Source organism: Ranitomeya variabilis, chromosome 4 (genome assembly GCF_051348905.1).
Source record: "Ranitomeya variabilis isolate aRanVar5 chromosome 4, aRanVar5.hap1, whole genome shotgun sequence".
NCBI lineage: Eukaryota > Metazoa > Chordata > Amphibia > Anura > Dendrobatidae > Ranitomeya > Ranitomeya variabilis.
The window spans coordinates 752,808,707-752,822,711 of NC_135235.1; the positions used below are offsets into that span (position 1 = coordinate 752,808,707).

At 57.9% G+C, this 14,005-nt stretch overlaps 1 protein-coding gene across 1 annotated transcript; it reads left to right on the forward strand.

Annotated features, from left to right (window-relative positions):
* Positions 1 to 1,952: 1,952 nt before the first annotated feature.
* On the forward strand, positions 1,953 to 13,339 carry TOB1 (transducer of ERBB2, 1). The gene is made up of 2 exons (XM_077254759.1): positions 1,953 to 2,098; positions 12,081 to 13,339. Exon 2 carries the CDS (start codon positions 12,159 to 12,161, stop codon positions 13,092 to 13,094), a length of 936 nt encoding a protein of 311 aa, XP_077110874.1. The 5' UTR covers positions 1,953 to 2,098; positions 12,081 to 12,158; the 3' UTR covers positions 13,095 to 13,339.
* Positions 13,340 to 14,005: the final 666 nt, after the last annotated feature.

Below are 14,005 nucleotides of genomic sequence, written 5' to 3' on the forward strand. Positions count from 1 at the left end.
GTGTTATATACAGGGGTGTTATATACAGGGGTGTTATATACAGTACAGGTATATACAGGGGTGTTATATACAGGGGTGTTATATACAGGGGTGTTATATACAGGGGTGTTATATACAGCACAGGTATATACAGGGGGTGTTATATACAGGGGTGTTATATACAGGGGTGTTATATACAGTACAGGTATATACAGGAGTGTTATATACAGTACAGGTATATACAGGGGTGTTATATACAGGGGTGTTATATACAGGGGTGTTATATACAGGGGTGTTATATACAGCACAGGTATATACAGGGGGTGTTATATACAGGGGTGTTATATACAGGGGTGTTATATACAGTACAGGTATATACAGGGGTGTTATATACAGGGGTGTTATATACAGGGGTGTTATATACAGCACAGGTATATACAGGGGGTGTTATATACAGGGGTGTTATATACAGGGGTGTTATATACAGGGGTGTTATATACAGTACAGGTATATACAGGGGTGTTATATACAGGGGTGTTATATACAGGGGTGTTATATACAGTACAGGTATATACAGGGGTGTTATATACAGGGGTGTTATATACAGGGGTGTTATATACAGGGGTGTTATATACAGTACAGGTATATACAGGGGTGTTATATACAGTACAGGTATATACAGGGGTGTTATATACAGGGGTGTTATATACAGGGGTGTTATATACAGTACAGGTATATACAGGGGTGTTATATACAGGGGTGTTATATACAGGGGTGTTATATACAGGGGTGTTATATACAGGGGTGTTATATACAGTACAGGTATATACAGGGGTGTTATATACAGGGGTGTTATATACAGTACAGGTATATACAGGGGTGTTATATACAGGGGTGTTATATACAGTACAGGTATATACAGGGGGTGTTATATACAGTACAGGTATATACAGGGGTGTTATATACAGGGGTGTTATATACAGGGGTGTTATATACAGTACAGGTATATACAGGGGTGTTATATACAGTACAGGTATATACAGGGGTGTTATATACAGGGGTGTTATATACAGTACAGGTATATACAGGGGGTGTTATATACAGGGGTGTTATATACAGGGGTGTTATATACAGGGGTGTTATATACAGTACAGGTATATACAGGGGTGTTATATACAGTACAGGTATATACAGGGGTGTTATATACAGGGGTGTTATATACAGGGGTGTTATATACAGTACAGGTATATACAGGGGTGTTATATACAGGGGTGTTATATACAGTACAGGTATATACAGGGGTGTTATATACAGGGGTGTTATACACAGGGGTGTTATATACAGTACAGGTATATACAGGGGTGTTATATACAGGGGTGTTATATACAGTACAGGTATATACAGGGGTGTTATATACAGTACAGGTATATACAGGGGTGTTATATACAGTACAGGTATATACAGGGGTGTTATATACAGTACAGGTATATACAGGGGTGTTATATACAGGGGTGTTATACACAGGGGTGTTATACACAGGGGTGTTATATACAGTACAGGTATATACAGGGGTGTTATATACAGGGGTGTTATATACAGTACAGGTATATACAGGGGTGTTATATACAGTACAGGTATATACAGGGGTGTTATATACAGTACAAGGTGTTATACACTGGCCAGCCATAGGTCACATGACCACTACTGACGTCACAGGTCCGCCCATTGCAGTTGGCAGCACTCCTATAAATAGAGCCTTCATGTCTTTGACAATTGACAGTTTTATCATCCAATCGTTTGTCTCCTCCTGACTAACATTTAAGAACACGTTGAGCTATTGGCTCTTTTCTGACCAATCAGTGTCCATGAATTACTGAGTTTCGTGACGTGCGTCCTCCACCTTGGTGATTGACAGCTCCTTAGTCCAATGGATGGGCAGAGTTTCTAAATCCTGGAGTCACTATTGGCTGACATGTTTCATAATCCCCGCCTCTTGCTCTTAGATGGCGGAGACTCCATATAAATAATCTACCTGACAGGCGTCGGTTTAGTGAAGAACGTCGCGGGGAGAGGGGCAACAGAGCGGCAGCGGAGCCCCCTGTGTGTCGGTGTTACCGCGGTAAGTAGTGCTCCGCTGGCCGCAGAGTATGCGGTAGACGGTGCGTGTCAGCACAGCTGCTGGCGGGGCCCCGTGTGACGTGTTAGTGTCGGGGCCTGTGACTGACCTGTGTGACCGCGGAGCCCTGAGTACGCGGTACGTGGCCCGGCCTGTGTCTCTGGGCACCGGGAGGATCCGAGACTGACGTTACTGACCGCGGCCCGACACCTGCCGGGGGACAGCTTCACTTCCCTGGGCCTGAGGGGCGGTGTGAGATGCGGGGCCCGGTGTCACTGACAGGGGTGTGAGGTGCGGGGCCCGGTGTCACTGACAGGGGTCTGAGGTGCGGGGCCCGGTGTCACTGACAGGGGTGTGAGGTGCGGGGCCCGGTGTCACTGACAGGGGTCTGAGGGGCGGTGTGAGGTGCGGGGCCCGGTGTCACTGACAGGGGTCTGAGGGGTGGTGTGAGGTGCGGGGCCCGGTGTCACTGACAGGGGCCTGAGGGGCGGTGTGAGGTGCGGGGCCCGGTGTCACTGACAGGGGTCTGAGGGGCGGTGTGAGGTGCGGGGCCCGGTGTCACTGACAGGGGTCTGAGGGGCGGTGTGAGGTGCGGGGCCCGGTGTCACTGACAGGGGTCTGAGGGGCGGTGTGAGGTGCGGGGCCCGGTGTCACTGACAGGGGTCTGAGGGGCGGTGTGAGGTGCGGGGCCCAGTGTCACTGACGGGTCTGAGGGGTGGTGTGAGGTGCGGGGCCCGGTGTCACTGACGGGTCTGAGGGGCGGTGTGAGGTGCGGGGCCCGGTGTCACTGACAGGGGTCTGAGGGGCGGTGTGAGGTGCGGGGCCCGGTGTCACTGACAGGGGTCTGAGGGGCGGTGTGAGGTGCGGGGCCCAGTGTCACTGACAGGGGTCTGAGGGGCGGTGTGAGGTGCGGGGCCCGGTGTCACTGACGGGTCTGAGGGGCGGTGTGAGGTGCGGGGCCCGGTGTCACTGACAGGGGTCTGAGGGGCGGTGTGAGGTGCGGGGCCCGGTGTCACTGACAGGGGTCTGAGGGGCGGTGTGAGGTGCGGGGCCCAGTGTCACTGACGGGTCTGAGGGGTGGTGTGAGGTGCGGGGCCCAGTGTCACTGACGGGTCTGAGGGGTGGTGTGAGGTGCGGGGCCCGGTGTCACTGAGGGGCGGTGTGAGGTGCGGGGCCCGGTGTCACTGACAGGGGCCTGAGGGGCGGTGTGAGGTGCGGGGCCCGGTGTCACTGACAGGGGCCTGAGGGGCGGTGTGAGGTGCGGGGCCCGGTGTCACTGACAGGGGCCTGAGGGGCGGTGTGAGGTGCGGGGCCCGGTGTCACTGACAGGGGTCTGAGGGGCGGTGTGAGGTGCGGGCCCCGGTGTCACTGACAGGGGTCTGAGGGGCGGTGTGAGGTGCGGGGCCCGGTGTCACTGACAGGGGCGGTGTGAGGTGCGGGGCCCGGTGTCACTGACAGGGGCGGTGTGAGGTGCGGGCCCCGGTGTCACTGAGGGGCGGTGTGAGGTGCGGGGCCCGGTGTCACTGACAGGGGCCTGAGGGGCGGTGTGAGGTGCGGGGCCCGGTGTCACTGACAGGGGTCTGAGGGGCGGTGTGAGGTGCGGGCCCCGGTGTCACTGAGGGGCGGTGTGAGGTGCGGGCCCCGGTGTCACTGACAGGGGTCTGAGGGGCGGTGTGAGGTGCGGGGCCCGGTGTCACTGACAGGGGCGGTGTGAGGTGCGGGGCCCGGTGTCACTGACAGGGGCGGTGTGAGGTGCGGGCCCCGGTGTCACTGAGGGGCGGTGTGAGGTGCGGGGCCCGGTGTCACTGACAGGGGCCTGAGGGGCGGTGTGAGGTGCGGGGCCCGGTGTCACTGACAGGGGCCTGAGGGGCGGTGTGAGGTGCGGGGCCCGGTGTCACTGACAGGGGCCTGAGGGGCGGTGTGAGGTGCGGGGCCCGGTGTCACTGACAGGGGCCTGAGGGGCGGTGTGAGGTGCGGGGCCCGGTGTCACTGACAGGGGCCTGAGGGGCGGTGTGAGGTGCGGGGCCCGGTGTCACTGACAGGGGCCTGAGGGGCGGTGTGAGGTGCGGGGCCCGGTGTCACTGACAGGGGCCTGAGGGGCGGTGTGAGGTGCGGGGCCCGGTGTCACTGACAGGGGCCTGAGGGGCGGTGTGAGGTGCGGGGCCCGGTGTCACTGACAGGGGCCTGAGGGGCGGTGTGAGGTGCGGGGCCCGGTGTCACTGACAGGGGTGTGAGGTGCGGGCCCCGGTGTCACTGAGGGGCGGTGTGAGGTGCGGGGTCTGGTGTCACTGAGGGGTGGTGAGAGGTGCGGGGCCCGGTGTCACTGAGGGGTGGTGAGAGGTGCGGGGCCTGGTGTCACTGACCGGGGTCTGAGGGGCGGTGTGAGGTGCGGGGCCCGGTGTCACTGAGGGGCGGTGTGAGGTGCGGGGCCCGGTGTCACTGACAGGGGCCTGAGGGGCGGTGTGAGGTGCGGGGCCCGGTGTCACTGACAGGGGTCTGAGGGGCGGTGTGAGGTGCGGGGCCCGGTGTCACTGACAGGGGTCTGAGGGGCGGTGTGAGGTGCGGGGCCCTGTGTCACTGACAGGGGTCTGAGGGGCGGTGTGAGGTGCGGGGCCCGGTGTCACTGACTGGTCTGAGGGGTGGTGTGAGGTGCGGGGCCCGGTGTCACTGAGGGGCGGTGTGAGGTGCGGGGCCCGGTGTCACTGACAGGGGCCTGAGGGGTGGTGTGAGGTGCGGGGCCCGGTGTCACTGACAGGGGTCTGAGGGGTGGTGTGAGGTGCAGGGCCCGGTGTCACTGAGGGGTAGTGTGAGGTGCGGGGCCCGGTGTCACTGACAGGGGCCTGAGGGGTGGTGTGAGGTGCGGGGCCTGGTGTCACTGACAGGGGTCTGAGGGGTGGTGTGAGGTGCGGGGCCCGGTGTCACTGAGGGGTGGTGAGAGGTGCGGGGCCCGGTGTCACTGACAGGGGTCTGAGGGGCGGTGTGAGGTGCGGGGCCCGGTGTCACTGAGGGGCGGTGTGAGGTGCGGGGCCCGGTGTTACTGACAGGGGCCTGAGAGGCGGTGTGAGGTGCGGGGCCCGGTGTCACTGACAGGGGTCTGAGGGGTGGTGTGAGGTGCGGGGCCCGGTGCCACTGAGGGGCGGTGTGAGGTGCGGGGCCCGGTGCCACTGAGGGGCGGTGTGAGGTGCGGGGCCCGGTGTCACTGAGGGGCGGTGTGAGGTGCGGGGCCCGGTGTCACTGAGGGGCAGTGTGAGGTGCGGGGCCTGGTGTCACTGACAGGGGCCTGAGAGGCGGTGTGAGGTGCGGGGCCCGGTGTCACTGACAGGGGTCTGAGGGGCAGTGTGAGGTGCGGGGCCCGGTGTCACTGACGGGTCTGAGGGGCGGTGTGAGGTGCAGGGCCCAGTGTCACTGAGGGGCGGTGTGAGGTGCGGGGCCCGGTGTCACTGAGGGGTAGTGTGAGGTGCGGGGCCCGGTGTCACTGACAGGGGCCTGAGAGGCGGTGAGCTGCGGGGCCCGGTGTCACTGACGGGTCTGAGGGGCGGTGTGAGGTGCGGGGCCCGGTGTCACTGACAGGGGTCTGAGGGGCGGTGTGAGGTGCGGGGCCCGGTGTCACTGACAGGGGTCTGAGGGGCGGTGTGAGGTGCGGGGCCCAGTGTCACTGACGGGTCTGAGGGGTGGTGTGAGGTGCGGGGCCCAGTGTCACTGACGGGTCTGAGGGGTGGTGTGAGGTGCGGGGCCCGGTGTCACTGAGGGGCGGTGTGAGGTGCGGGGCCCGGTGTCACTGACAGGGGCCTGAGGGGCGGTGTGAGGTGCGGGGCCCGGTGTCACTGACAGGGGCCTGAGGGGCGGTGTGAGGTGCGGGGCCCGGTGTCACTGACAGGGGCCTGAGGGGCGGTGTGAGGTGCGGGGCCCGGTGTCACTGACAGGGGTCTGAGGGGCGGTGTGAGGTGCGGGCCCCGGTGTCACTGACAGGGGTCTGAGGGGCGGTGTGAGGTGCGGGGCCCGGTGTCACTGACAGGGGCGGTGTGAGGTGCGGGGCCCGGTGTCACTGACAGGGGCGGTGTGAGGTGCGGGCCCCGGTGTCACTGAGGGGCGGTGTGAGGTGCGGGGCCCGGTGTCACTGACAGGGGCCTGAGGGGCGGTGTGAGGTGCGGGGCCCGGTGTCACTGACAGGGGTCTGAGGGGCGGTGTGAGGTGCGGGCCCCGGTGTCACTGAGGGGCGGTGTGAGGTGCGGGCCCCGGTGTCACTGACAGGGGTCTGAGGGGCGGTGTGAGGTGCGGGGCCCGGTGTCACTGACAGGGGCGGTGTGAGGTGCGGGGCCCGGTGTCACTGACAGGGGCGGTGTGAGGTGCGGGCCCCGGTGTCACTGAGGGGCGGTGTGAGGTGCGGGGCCCGGTGTCACTGACAGGGGCCTGAGGGGCGGTGTGAGGTGCGGGGCCCGGTGTCACTGACAGGGGCCTGAGGGGCGGTGTGAGGTGCGGGGCCCGGTGTCACTGACAGGGGCCTGAGGGGCGGTGTGAGGTGCGGGGCCCGGTGTCACTGACAGGGGCCTGAGGGGCGGTGTGAGGTGCGGGGCCCGGTGTCACTGACAGGGGCCTGAGGGGCGGTGTGAGGTGCGGGGCCCGGTGTCACTGACAGGGGCCTGAGGGGCGGTGTGAGGTGCGGGGCCCGGTGTCACTGACAGGGGCCTGAGGGGCGGTGTGAGGTGCGGGGCCCGGTGTCACTGACAGGGGCCTGAGGGGCGGTGTGAGGTGCGGGGCCCGGTGTCACTGACAGGGGCCTGAGGGGCGGTGTGAGGTGCGGGGCCCGGTGTCACTGACAGGGGCCTGAGGGGCGGTGTGAGGTGCGGGGCCCGGTGTCACTGACAGGGGTGTGAGGTGCGGGCCCCGGTGTCACTGAGGGGCGGTGTGAGGTGCGGGGTCTGGTGTCACTGAGGGGTGGTGAGAGGTGCGGGGCCCGGTGTCACTGAGGGGTGGTGAGAGGTGCGGGGCCTGGTGTCACTGACCGGGGTCTGAGGGGCGGTGTGAGGTGCGGGGCCCGGTGTCACTGAGGGGCGGTGTGAGGTGCGGGGCCCGGTGTCACTGACAGGGGCCTGAGGGGCGGTGTGAGGTGCGGGGCCCGGTGTCACTGACAGGGGTCTGAGGGGCGGTGTGAGGTGCGGGGCCCGGTGTCACTGACAGGGGTCTGAGGGGCGGTGTGAGGTGCGGGGCCCTGTGTCACTGACAGGGGTCTGAGGGGCGGTGTGAGGTGCGGGGCCCGGTGTCACTGACTGGTCTGAGGGGTGGTGTGAGGTGCGGGGCCCGGTGTCACTGAGGGGCGGTGTGAGGTGCGGGGCCCGGTGTCACTGACAGGGGCCTGAGGGGTGGTGTGAGGTGCGGGGCCCGGTGTCACTGACAGGGGTCTGAGGGGTGGTGTGAGGTGCAGGGCCCGGTGTCACTGAGGGGTAGTGTGAGGTGCGGGGCCCGGTGTCACTGACAGGGGCCTGAGGGGTGGTGTGAGGTGCGGGGCCTGGTGTCACTGACAGGGGTCTGAGGGGTGGTGTGAGGTGCGGGGCCCGGTGTCACTGAGGGGTGGTGAGAGGTGCGGGGCCCGGTGTCACTGACAGGGGTCTGAGGGGCGGTGTGAGGTGCGGGGCCCGGTGTCACTGAGGGGCGGTGTGAGGTGCGGGGCCCGGTGTTACTGACAGGGGCCTGAGAGGCGGTGTGAGGTGCGGGGCCCGGTGTCACTGACAGGGGTCTGAGGGGTGGTGTGAGGTGCGGGGCCCGGTGCCACTGAGGGGCGGTGTGAGGTGCGGGGCCCGGTGCCACTGAGGGGCGGTGTGAGGTGCGGGGCCCGGTGTCACTGAGGGGCGGTGTGAGGTGCGGGGCCCGGTGTCACTGAGGGGCAGTGTGAGGTGCGGGGCCTGGTGTCACTGACAGGGGCCTGAGAGGCGGTGTGAGGTGCGGGGCCCGGTGTCACTGACAGGGGTCTGAGGGGCAGTGTGAGGTGCGGGGCCCGGTGTCACTGACGGGTCTGAGGGGCGGTGTGAGGTGCAGGGCCCAGTGTCACTGAGGGGCGGTGTGAGGTGCGGGGCCCGGTGTCACTGAGGGGTAGTGTGAGGTGCGGGGCCCGGTGTCACTGACAGGGGCCTGAGAGGCGGTGAGCTGCGGGGCCCGGTGTCACTGACGGGTCTGAGGGGCGGTGTGAGGTGCGGGGCCCGGTGTCACTACAGGTGCCTGAGGGGCGGAGTGTGAAGGGCGGGGCCCAGTGTCACTTCCACTAGCCCAAGCGGCAGTGAGGTGTGTGGGGCCCAGGGTCCTCACTGCCTGGGGCCCATATGTGAGTGATGTGGTCTGAATGTACCTGATAGATGCCCATATCTTATGTAGGGGCCTGTGGGGCTCCTTTCTCTGGGGGGGGGGCAAGCATCATTGATGTGGACCTGTGCCTGAGGTGCGGTGTCTTAATGTTACCGCAGGGGCCCTTAGGACAGGTCTGACTGAGTTGTGGGGCCCATATGTCACTGATGGAGGCACATATATTATGTAGGGACCTGTCTGTCTCCGAGGGGACCCATATGTGATTGACAGGGGCCACATCAGTGATGGGAGTGTGGGGGCATGGATGTGAGATGTTGTCATTTGGACGTATAACTGATAGGCGTATAGCTGTGCAGCCATAATGTCTGTTCTGGGTGTCCTATAATAGAAGTCCCAGCGTATAACTGACAGGAGGCGTATAGCTGTGCGGCCATAATGTCTGTACTGGGTGTCCTATAATAGAAGGTCTAGCGTATAACTGACAGGAGGCGTATAGCTGTGCGGCCATAATGTCTGTTCTGGGTGTCCTATAATAGAAGTCCCAGCGTATAACTGACAGGAGGCGTATAGCTGTGCGGCCATAATGTCTGTACTGGGTGTCCTATAATAGAAGGTCTAGCGTATAACTGACAGGAGGCGTATAGCTGTGCAGCCATAATGTCTGCTCATAACACTGTGCTTAAGGCTACTTTCACACTTCCGTCGGTACGGGGTCGTCGCAAACTGTTGGCCCGTCGTACCGACGGATGTTGTGCTAAATGTAGCACAACATGGGCAGCGGATGCAGTTTTACAACGCATCCGCTGCCCATTGTGAGCGGGGAGGAGGGGGCAGAGTTCCAGCCGCACATGCGCGGTCGGATCCGACGGACAAAAAAAACCGTTACATTGAACTTTTTTTGTCATGACGGACCGCTGAAACACGATGCATCCATCGCACGACGTGTGGCCATCCGTCGCAATCTGTCGTCCATTAAAGTGCATGGCAAAAAAAACGGATCCTGCAGGCACATTTGCAGGATCCGTTTTTTGCAATAGCGACGGATTGCGATGGAGGGGAAAAAAAGGAAGTTTGAAAGTAGCCTAACCTGGCATTGCGCATTACATACTGGCATAGCGGGTTTCCTATAGAACTCGTCACCAGGCACCCTATATAACATACACGCCCTGACACTGGGCACGTACCATATATAACATACACGCCCTGACACTGGGCATGTACCATATATAACATACACGCCCTGACACTGGGCACGTACCATATATAACATACACGCCCTGACACTGGGCACGTACCATATATAACATACACGCCCTGACACTGGGCACGTACCATATATAACATACACGCCCTGACACTGGGCATGTACCATATATAACATACACGCCCTGACACTGGGCACGTACCATATATAACATACACGCCCTGACACTGGGCACGTACCATATATAACATACACGCCCTGACACTGGGCACGTACCATATATAACATACACGCCCTGACACTGGGCACGTACCATATATAACATACACGCCCTGACACTGGGCACGTACCATATATAACATACACGCCCTGACACTGGGCACGTACCATATATAACATACACGCCCTGACACTGGGCACGTACCATATATAACATACACGCCCTGACACTGGGCATGTACCATATATAACATACACGCCCTGACACTGGGCACGTACCATATATAACATACACGCCCTGACACTGGGCACGTACCATATATAACATACACGCCCTGACACTGGGCACGTACCATATATAACATACACGCCCTGACACTGGGCACGTACCATATATAACATACACGCCCTGACACTGGGCACGTACCATATATAACATACACGCCCTGACACTGGGCACGTACCATATATAACATACACGCCCTGACACTGGGCACGTACCATATATAACATACATGCCCTGACACTGGGCATGTACCATATATAACATACACGCCCTGACACTGGGCATGTACCATATATAACATACACGCCCTGACACTGGGCAGTGGGCACGTACCCTGTATACATAACTATATAACCTAGCAGCGGGTGCTTGCTCTGTACCCTGGCGCTGGATGCACCCTCTAGCAAGGCAGCAGGCACTTGCCCTAAAGCCTGGCAGCGGGCACTTGCTCTATACCCTGGCAGCAGGCACGGGACGCACCCGCACACTCTCCTCTGCAGGAGGCCGCTCTCTTTCGTACCTATTTTGCTTGCGTTAGACTTTCTGTAGCCAGATCCTTCTGTGCCCCTGGGATGTTGTGTGGAGCGCGCCCTCCCCCCATGTAATGTTTTGGAGCCCGCTTTGGGCGTATTCTAGTCTGCTCCATATAATTTGACATGTTTTATTAAATACCTCTTGTGCTCTTCATTCTCCACCCCACCCTGCTGATCCAAGCAAATGATTAAATGTCGCCTTATAACGTCTCCTAGATTGTGTTACAGTGAGGTGGAGGGAGAGGAGACTTGGAGCCCAGGGGTTGTACGAGGCGGAGGGAGAGGAGACCAGGAGCCCAGGGGTTGCACGAGGCGGAGGGAGAGGAGACCAGGAGCCCAGGGGTTGCACGAGGCGGAGGGAGAGGAGACCAGGAGCCCAGGGGTTGCACGAGGCGGAGGGAGAGGAGACCAGGAGCCCAGGGGTTGCACGAGGCGGAGGGAGAGGAGACCTGGAGCCCAGGGGTTGCACGAGGCGGAGGGAGAGGAGACCTGGAGCCCAGGGGTTGCACGAGGCGGAGGGAGAGGAGACCTGGAGCCCAGGGGTTGCACGAGGCGGAGGGAGAGGAGACCTGGAGCCCAGGGGTTGCACGAGGCGGAGGGAGAGGAGACCTGGAGCCCAGGGGTTGCACGAGGCGGAGGGAGAGGAGACCTGGAGCCCAGGGGTTGCACGAGGCGGAGGGAGAGGAGACCTGGAGCCCAGGGGTTGCACGAGGCGGAGGGAGAGGAGACCTGGAGCCCAGGGGTTGCACGAGGCGGAGGGAGAGGAGACCTGGAGCCCAGGGGTTGCACGAGGCGGAGGGAGAGGAGACCTGGAGCCCAGGGGTTGCACGAGGCGGAGGGAGAGGAGACCTGGAGCCCAGGGGGCCGGACTGTTATCATAGCAGGATCTAGTGGAGTCGGGAGAGTTCAGACTTCTCCCCACTAGGCCTGAGCCTACACTGTATCACACCTGCAGAGGAGGTCAGGGAGGGAAATCCCAGGGAAGGCCAGAGGTCACGTCCTGCCAGATGGGCCAGATCCTGCATCTCCCATGATCCAACCTGTTAACACCTAGAAGGATGCAGCCGATGTCTGCTGAGAGCGGCGTAAATATTGATTCTGGGAGCCGAGAAATGAAATATAATGTGTAGTGATAGTTAGAGGGAACTGTACGGCTGCACTGTGATTGTACCACACCACGGTCCTACATTATAGCACGCCATTCCTTGCCGCTTGGTAAATGTATAATTCAGCACCGTGAGAGTTAATGGTGACTGCTCGGGTTTTTCTCACCAGACTCATCCCCCCCCTCTCATTAATAAGTGGGACTCTGTCCACTTTACACGAGAAAAATCAGATTAGTTGCTAGTCTTGTGACCGCTGCCATTTGGGACTGTAGGGGTCCAACTTCTAACGGAGCAAGGGGGGGAAAAATAAAAGTAATCTGTTATTTCTTTCCATTTTCAGGTGTAACCAAAGTCTTCAGCGTTTCTCCCTCTGAAAATTTTGACGCCATCTTTGCCGATCTCGAAGCGCACGACAGATATGCAGCTTGAAATCCAGGTAGCCCTGAATTTTATAATTTCTTATTTGTATAACAAGCTGCCCCGGCGACGAGTCAACATCTTCGGCGAAGAACTTGAAAGGCTCTTGAAGAAGAAATATGAAGGCCATTGGTATCCTGACAAACCGTACAAGGGCTCGGGGTACAGGTGCATACACGTCGGAGAAAAGGTGGAGCCGGTCATCGAGCAAGCAGCCAACGAGAGCGGCCTGGACGTCGAAGACATCCGTAGGAACCTTCCCCAAGACTTAAATGTGTGGATCGACCCCTCGGAGGTGTCCTACCAGATCGGGGAGAAGGGACAAGTCAAAGTTCTCTACGTTGATGACGACAACAACGAGAACGGCGCAGAGCTCGATAAGGAAATTAAGAACAGTTTTAACCCCGAGGCCCAGGTGTTCATGCCCATCATTGACCAAGCGTCACCCGTCTCCAGCTCGCCGTCGCCCCCTTTCAATGACTCTGCTGCCGTAAGCCCGACGTTTATGCCCAGGGCGGCTCAGCCTTTAACCTTCACGACTGCCACTTTTGCTGCCACCAAGTTCGGATCAACTAAAATGAAGACAAATGCCCGTAACAAGCTGGCGCGCTCCTCCCCGACGCAGTTCGGGTTTAATAACTTGGTAAAGCAGAGCGCCATGTCCTCGTCCATGCACTCTGTGTACAGCCTTGGCCTTACCAACCTCCCGCAGAAAACCTCTGCCCTCTCCCCCAATGCAAAGGAATTTATCTTCCCTGGTGAGCAAGGACGGTCCGGCCTAAACTGCGAGAGCGGCCTGAGCCTCGGCGCACTGCCGTACAGCAACGCGTTTGACATGTTCTCTGCGTACGGCGGCCTCCATGACAAATCGCTGGTGGAGGGATTGAGCTTCGTGCAGTATAATAACCAGCAATTCCAGCCGGTTATGGCTAACTAACCAGGGCCAGAGGACTGCTTCTAGATCCAAAGTATTGTACAAGCTGCATGAACCCAATGTGAGATTTTTTTTATTTTATTTTTTAGCTTGTAACCCTTGTACATTCAAGGCTGGTTGCAGAAGCACATAATTATAAAAAAAATATATTTTTTAGTTAACTTTATGTTCACTACATATTTTCCTTATATTTTAAGGAATATTGCCTCTTACAGTATTTAGAAGCTAATTAAAAAAATTATATATATATATATATATATATATATATATATATATATATATATATATATATTTATATTATTTTTTTTATTTTTTTTTTTTATTTTTATAGGCGTTAAAATAATAAATTTTTCTTTTTCTAAAACGATGATATGGGTATGTGTAACATATGCATACACAGTTAGGAATAAATCCCTGCTCATCCACCTGCCTGAAAGGTGGAAGCGGAGTTAAAAATAAATAAAAAAAATATATAATATATATTGTCTAAATGTATAAAGGGGAAACGCGGTTTTTTTTTTTTTCCAGCTGTTTGTGTTTTATATCTAAATATATTTACATGACACATTTCAAGATTTTTACAGATCTGTGATTCCTTCAGCAGCTTTATGTAGAAACTTTTTTTTTTTTAAATTCCTGAAATATTGTAAAAGTCTTCGACACCAGTTCGAAAGAAAAAAAAAAAAGATTTATTCCTCACCGTACCTTATAATATAGAGGGATACCTGTAATTTCAGAGTTGTATTTTCTGTTACAAAAATTCCGATTTTTGCTATATAAGATGGAAGAGATGTAATTGTAATTTTTGTATCTAAATTGTGCAATACTTGATAAAAAAAAAAAAGAAAGAAATGTTAAAGTATATGAAGTCAGTGTCTTACATGTTAAGAGCTGAGATAGTTTATATTTAGTTT

What these genes read in the sequence shown, in the direction of transcription:
- TOB1 (XM_077254759.1), top strand. Translation starts at nt 12,159, where the DNA reads ATGCAGCTTGAAATCCAGGTAGCCCTGAATTTTATAATTTCTTATTTG.